Below are 7,791 nucleotides of genomic sequence, written 5' to 3'. Positions count from 1 at the left end.
GCTTTATTGGGATTGTAATCCGGTGTAGCAGTCCAAGAGTTACTGCAGGCCAAAAGTTACAAGGGTTGCCAAATATTTCATTTAAATTTTATTCAATTTTGTTTTGAAAAATAATTAAATTTTTAACCTCTTAAAAGGTCAGATTAATAGGCTAATTATAAGGATTTTGTAATGTTAACTGAAAAGCTTGCATTAGTTGGAGAGCAATGAATTCATTACGCTTAGTTAAAACAATTTTTGCTTTTCTATTGTTTGCGAAAACGCCGGGCACCCCTGGTAACTTCTAGAGTAGACTGACAGCAACTTTCAGACTGCAACGCCGCAGAAGCAGTCCAAAAGTTACTGCTATTGTAAGTGGGTGTGCTTTTTCGAAATTCGTTTGGGAAAACTTGTAAATGGACTGAAAATTTTGCAGTTAAAATAGTTTTTTAACTGCAGTTAAAATTCTGCAGTAACTTCACTTGGTCAGTAGATTTAACCCTCTGCAAGTATGCGAAAGATGAATTCCAAGGATAAATATTCTCACCACGAAACCATTATTCTTGACTTTAAGCTTCGTGCCACGTGTTTTCGACAGGAGTCCAATGGAAATTCATTGGAATCTCAAAGTGTTCAACACTTTCGTAAAAGTTAAAGCCTTTCCCGCGTGTGAGACTGTGATAGCCTACTCACTGAAGGTTGATGGCGTTTTGACTACCGCTTGGCCTACATGGAGCAGCCTAAGTTACTTTATATTTCTTTAAAACGGTAGTTATGAAAAAGCAGACCAAAAATAGGCGCAGTGCTTCATTCACTAGAAAACTTTGGTTTTAACTTTCATGAAATACATAAAATATAGTCAAAGAGTATGTTCGTCAACTACAACTCAAGACCAGCGGCTAACAAGTCAGCTTTCAAATGCAAACTTTGCACGATGTATTAAGGCCTGTAGCCTATAGCACTGTAGCCTATTAAATGCCACCGATTCAATATGTAGCCACGATTCCAACTTTGAAATGTTTGGAGCGATGATCAATTAAATTATTTGTTTCAACAGCGCCATATAGCCTACAACGACAACGAGTCAATAAAACACTCATAAGTCATAACACTACATTGTGAATCGTAGGTTGCATCATAAGCACAATCAGGACGACAGCAAAAGACTATAGGTTAAGTGGTCATCTAGTCCAGTGCTTCCCAACCGCACTGGTGGGTCGCGAAGCTATTTCAGGTGGGTTGCAAAGCATTTCTAAATGTTATTGAATGTTAAAATTTCTAAAAAATATTGACATTACTATGAATCTCACAAGCGGCAGTTTGGTCTTGAACAGTAGGCTACTGCGCCTTCGCCATCGCTACTCTTATCTTCACTTCATTTGTTGACTTTCCATTTTCATAAATTGTGCACCTCGTTTTCTGTTAGATCGGGAAATTATTGCATTAATATATCATTACGTAACAATTATGCAATAATGTAACAAATATGTAACAATTAGATGTGTTGTGTCGCATTAACTATTTCAGTACGTACGCCAGTACTAAAGATGCCCGTAATATCTGTCATATATCATTGGGGGTCGCACAATAAAACTTTCATTAAAAGTGGGTCGCGAATTGAAAAAGGTTGGGAAGCACTGATCTAGTCAATCACCTCTCCATGCAAATTTATTTGCCAACGCACGTAAGGCACGGACACAACTTCAAATGGTATAATACAAACAAATCAGGTTAAAGTGATAGCCTACGTAAATTGTTAGGTTACAAATTAAAATTTCATTCCAATACAGCAACAATTTCTGGTACAAAACTCATCTTTTAACTTTCATCTTATTTTCGTTTCATTCCCAATTACGTTTCTGCTGTAAACCATGTTGTTAAGATGCAATGGTGGATAAGTCTTCAAGTTCAACATGTTTCCAATGTTGAAATCATTTGTCCAAATCTGCTGAAAGCGTCAAATCTGACAACCCTGTTTTAGTAACTTCTGGACTGGCAGTAACTTTTAGACCGCGTGTACGCGGTCCAGAAGTTACGGTAACTTTCAGACCGCAGTAACTCCTGGACCGTTACACCGGTATTGCGGGACCATCTAAACGACCCTAAATTGTTTCAACTGCATACCGCCTTTCATAAAACCTGACCATTTATACCGTTATGATGTCACCATTTAGGGTGTGAACTGTAAAGTCACTAACCCACAGCGCAAACATTTCTCAACTCTGAAGACACGTGTTTTCCCCTCGGATGTCAACTAACCTTCCCAGACAACAAAATCCGTCATTTTTACATTGATTCTACGTTTGCAGTGGTTAAATCAGGGTAAAAATGACGAATTTTGTTGTCTGGGTAGTTTTCCTTTTTAACAACGATTCAATGTCCGACAACATTGAATCAACATAAAAAAGACAACATTGCCAGCCAATGTAAATTATCACTTCGGATTAACACTTTGTTAAAATAAACCTCGGGAATTACAAACAAGACTTATAGCGGGTGATCGCAGCTGGATATTTTCCATACAATAGCAAATGTTTCCGCACAATACAACAGTGGTGATTATGACGTGCTAACCTAGTTTTGCAACACTTTTTGATACTAGATATTTTCGACAGTTAATCTACGATCTTTCTATTGCAAAATTAAATAATTAGCTGAAGAAACCGGCGACCAAATTGGCCGACTGAGGAGGCAGCACCGGCGGTCATTCAAGCACTACTTAGCGGCCATGGCCGCCGGCTGCTTTAAGGCTTGCCTTTTCACTACTAACACTGGCACTACCCTAGGCTACGCTATGCTACGTAAATTCAGTCAGCTTGCAAGTTTCGTATCGTATTTACCGGACTTCATCCTTCACAACAACGCAACATGTGGGAATCAATAAGCAGGATTGCGTAATCACAAAGACTGCTTGCAATGCGTAAACAATGCACACGCGCTTGATGGTTGTCTGCGCATGCGATGTCTGTGTCACTGCGCAAGCGAAACTGTGATCAGCGACTACGACTTTTTTAATTTTTTCTCTCGATCGTTTCAAGGTACGAACTGACGGTACAAATTGTTCATGGTGCGAATTAGGTTGCATCCTAGTCTACAGCTGTAGGGCATCTTTAAGTTGTGCAAACCCCGCAAACTATGCAAAAAAACGAGATATATTAGGATATACATTAGGAAAAAAAAGTTACTGCCATGACGAGGACGTGTCAAATTACTAGTACCGTAGATCATATGGCCGTCTTGTCACCCCTGTCAATATGGTCTCATCATCCCTGATTGTAAAACCAACGCTTGAGCACAAACTTTTGCTAAAATGACACTGCAACCATAGCCTCAATTTGTCATATTTTCACAACATTGACAGCCGTGCAGCAATTCCATGCAACTTGGACCACCATATCAATTACATTTATATACAGGGTGATCCGAAAGTAACTCCCTATTCTAAAATAACTGTAATTTATTCTTGAAGTGTAATTTCTCCAATTAATGAATAGGAGAAGAAAATATTATATTGCATGGAATTTTATTTAAAGTTCAATATGGCCACTTTCATTCACCACAAGCTTCTCAAGTCGACCATGAGCAGCATCAACTGATTTCACAAGAAACTCTCGCGGGATGGAACTCATAACTTCACGTATTCTCGCTTCAAGTTCTTCCAAAGTTTTTGGTTTGGTTGAGTACCGTAGACTTGGTCTTTTAACCAACCCCAAAGAAAAAAGTCGCAGGGTGTTAAATCAGGACTTCTGGCTGGCCATTCGTGTGAACCACGACGACCCATCCATTTTCCAGGAAATTAGGCATTCAGCCATTCTCGAACAACAATAGCAAAGTGTGGAGGAGCTCCATATTTGTTCATTAGTTCATCCTTCATGATGCCATGAATGTCGAAAGGTACCTCACCATGCTGAAAAATGAAGTTTGGCCAATTATCAGTGCTTGGAATAATATTGAAGATTTAATTTTCATGCAAGATGGAGCTCCTCCACACTTTGCTATTGTTGTTCGAGAATGGCTGAATGCCCAATTTCCTGGAAAATGGATGGATCGTCGTGGTTCACACGAATGGCCAGCCAGGAGTTCTGATTTAACACCCTGCGACTTTTTTCTTTGGGGTTGGTTAAAAGAACAAGTTTACACAACCAAACCAAAAAATCTGGAAGAACTTGAAGCGAGAATACGTGAAGTTATGAGTTTCATCCCGCAAAAGTTTCTTGTGAAATCAGTTGATGCTGTTCATGGTCGACTTGAGAAGCTTGTGGCGAATGATGGTGGCCATATTGAATTTTAAACAAAATTCCATGCAGTATATTTTCTTCTCATATTCATTAATTGGAGAAATTACACTTCAAGAATAAATTACAGTTATTTTAGAATAGGGAGTTACTTTCGTATTACCCTGTACATAGTCTTGCTCTCGTATGTCACTCAAATTTGTTGCTTTTTCTGTGAAAGCAAAAGTTTGAATTAACAACAGCATGCGTTGAAATGCCAGTACTACTTTTACAGAATTTTTGGTTAATCAGTTTGTAGTAAACATAGTAAATACAAGATGGGAGGTATAGCTAGTACGGTTTCATCAGGTATGAAAGCTACCATGGATGAAAATTTTAAACGCCAGCAATCTTTTCAAATGGAAGCATTTCAACTGCAAATGGAAAGACAACTTGTCATGCAAGTAAATACTTTTGTATCATATATATAAGTCTAATAAATGTTGGTATTTGATGCTTTTGCAAACTTTTTAATTTTTTCTCATAATTATTGTTCCTTTTTTGAATGTAGACCTGTTATACGGTTTGTGTTACTGTACAGTATTTATATACTGTTATGCAGTATATAAATATATTTTAGAGTTACATCAAATACAGTTACTAGTCACTGAAACCCTGGGCCAATGGGCCATGCGAGCACCATCTTGCCCTCCCAAGAAATTCACTGGTGGTAACCTATGTTTAGTAATGGTTCTTAAAAATAGGACAAGAAAGCGTTAGGTTATGGATGCAAACTTTTTTAATGTGGGGAAACAATTCATATTCATTATTTCAGCAAAGAGTAAACAATGCTTAAAATTTCTTAGAAAAAAATAATTAAGCCAACAATGCAGTAGCGGATCTGGTAAAAAGTGGAGGGACGACCAAAGAAAATTTATAAGATAAATGGACAACTTGATAGCCAAAAAGTGAGGGTGTGTGGGAAAGCTCCCCCCCAAAAAAAATTGACAAATGCAAACTTGTTTTGATCTGTTTTTTTTTTTTTAGGAATTCTTGGTAAAATTTTGTTTTATTAAGATGCACACTTTTGTATAATTATAAAACCAAAAGTCACTTTGTAAGCTATGTAATAAATTCATCAAATTAATTAGATTTGAGCAGAAACTTTGGTTTAAAATTTAATTTAACTTATAGTTAATAAAACTAACATTTAACGTTTTATAGGCAGAGAAAACTTTTTCTCTCTACATTGAGAACCGTCTATTAATTTTCATTGCTTATCTAAGTACTGTAAATTAGTATACTTTGGTAGATGTTCATTGTGATGGCTGGTTTTGCTTTGAACATTAAGTCTGTCTTAACAAAAGTCTACCATTTCAAAAAAACTTCATTCACGAATCAATCACAATGACCACACAAGGATTTCGATAATTGCCTTCTTGAAAATTTGTATAGCCCATTATGGTGTAGCCTTTCAGTAGAGTCGAACTTCGAAAATCCATCTGAGGTGTCCTAACTATTTTTATGACACGTTTCGCATTATAGTCTACCTCCATTAACACTGAAATTTGTCAATTTAATTGTTAATTAACTAAGCTGTTTGAGAAAGCAGTGTTTACTTTGGAATATTACATTAGTTTGTTAGTTTTTTATGGGAAACAAAAAACTTTTTACTCCCTTAATCCATTTCTGAAACTATATGCATGCCCAATATTGCTGGTTAGGTGAATAAAATGTGGTTGAGCGAGCAAAGCGAGAGGGAAAGTTTTGCAAAATTAAAATTGCATATTAAATGTATAGAACATGTAAGCAGAAATGTATATCAAAAAATAAAAATAGGAGCACACAGTAGGATCAAATTTTGAGAAAAATATACGTAACTAATCTTGTCTAGTGTAAATTTTGATCCTATTTTAATAGATTCAGCACTGTATAAGCTTCAGGGTATAAAGTTGTATTTATTTATGTTTTTTAGAATGAAATTCGGGAGCGTCAAGTAAGCATGCAAGTTGGGCGAGCTCGACAAATTGTTAAATATTACTATGGTCCTTTCTATTCATTAGTTGTGGCAGGTGGATTGATGGGGTAAGTGTATGCAAAGACAAGCCTGGCTGTCATTTTTAAATTGTCTTTAAGGATGAATTGAGCCCGAAATTTATTTGTGTTCAGTATACACTAAGGCCTCACTCTATGTGCTTTAAAATTGGCAGCAATAACTTGGTTTTCGGTAAACCAACTTGAATGTTGACATACTTATTAAAGTTTGTTGCATAGTTTAATTCTTATGTAATGTCTTTTAAAGCTTTACTATTTTGCACATATGAGGAAAATAAACTGTCGTTACATTTTGTTGCAGTATGCTGAAGACACGCAATCCAGCCTATATCATTCCATCTATCCCTTTAGGATTTATTTTTGCTTTTCAAACAGACATGGCTTACGGTACTTTAATGCAAAGGTCCAGAGGTAAATTTTGTGTTTCAAAAATTGATTTGATTGACTTGAGAAGTTTTTGTGATGGCATTGTTTCCCCACACAAATTTGAAGAAGGATTTCTCTACATTTGCTTGTTAAAACAAATTGTCAGCCAAGCTAAGTTTAAACTTAATTACAATGTTGTTGCACATTTTCTGGTTCCGAAAGTGACTGGCTTTTCAGTTTAGTTTATTTTCAAACTTTTAGAAAAAACGAAAATGATAAAACGCGAAGTTTCAATCAGGTCAAAACCTAAATGGGTTGCTAATTTTAAAGAATGTGATAGGGTTAGGATTATTTAGATTCAAGTGCTGAGAAATGTAATATGAGTTATCAAGGCTATTACAATTATTAATTTACTTTTTCGTTCACGTTTTGTCGCTTCTACCCATCTTTAGACCTCTGCTATGTTTGGCATGTGATGATCTGAAATACACAAACTGAACGTAATTTTATTCTACGAAATACTCTCAGATGTTTTACTTTGAGGGCGCCTCGAAACCAGAACACTTGCTTCGAAAAGCCGGAGTTAGAAGTGAAAGATAATAATTTTCCTTGTTTATGTAATTACCCTTTTTCACTGTTTCTAATGCAGATTGCGAAATCACACTTAAAATTAATTCATTTTATTTGCAGAGGAGGCTGAACAAATAATGGTTGAAGAAAGAGACCGACTGAGATTGCCTTACAACATGCCGACATTTGAAAGTGTAGAATCTAAAAGACTTGCACAAAAAAGGAAGTAGAAGTTGTTTTCTCTGTCTTGTCGCAATGTTGCATACGATAATTGCATTAATTGAAACGAAATCATGTTATTGGAAGTCACTTTCTGTTCCAGTATAAATGTACTAATTTGTGTTAAAATTATTATTGCGTATTATTTGTCGTTTGCAAACCTCTAAAATGCCAGCTACCTTGTTCGAGCCACAGTTCCGACAGCGTACATGAGTCTCGACGAAAAATATCAGATTTATTTTTTGAATTATTGTATATTAGTGTTTTACGACACGCAAAATAAAAGTACCTTCTATTGAGATGGGAAAATTTGGTAAATTTGTATCGCATTGAGGGATATTTGAATTTAGTGAGCAACATGCCAGCCAGCCCGCAGACGTTAAATCAA

The 7,791-nt window shown here is 36.1% G+C and overlaps 2 protein-coding genes across 2 annotated transcripts; both read left to right on the top strand.

Annotated features, from left to right (window-relative positions):
- The first annotated feature begins 3,859 nt into the window (after positions 1 to 3,859).
- LOC145776694 (uncharacterized) lies at positions 3,860 to 4,270 on the top strand. The gene has a single exon (XM_082587925.1). The coding sequence runs from the start codon at positions 3,860 to 3,862 to the stop codon at positions 4,268 to 4,270; it is 411 nt and encodes a 136-aa protein (XP_082444051.1).
- A 223-nt stretch (positions 4,271 to 4,493) lies between these two features.
- LOC145777264 (plasminogen receptor (KT)-like) lies at positions 4,494 to 7,702 on the top strand. Its single transcript, XM_082588606.1, has 4 exons — positions 4,494 to 4,657; positions 6,169 to 6,278; positions 6,550 to 6,659; positions 7,305 to 7,702. Exons 1-4 carry the CDS (start codon positions 4,532 to 4,534, stop codon positions 7,412 to 7,414), a joined length of 456 nt encoding a protein of 151 aa, XP_082444732.1. The 5' UTR covers positions 4,494 to 4,531; the 3' UTR covers positions 7,415 to 7,702.
- The last annotated feature ends 89 nt before the right edge of the window (positions 7,703 to 7,791 follow it).

The sequence above is a fragment of the Aplidium turbinatum genome, chromosome 9 (assembly GCF_918807975.1).
Source record: "Aplidium turbinatum chromosome 9, kaAplTurb1.1, whole genome shotgun sequence".
NCBI lineage: Eukaryota > Metazoa > Chordata > Ascidiacea > Aplousobranchia > Polyclinidae > Aplidium > Aplidium turbinatum.
Note: the sequence above shows the minus strand (reverse complement) of the source record. Positions and strands in the feature narration are given on the sequence as shown.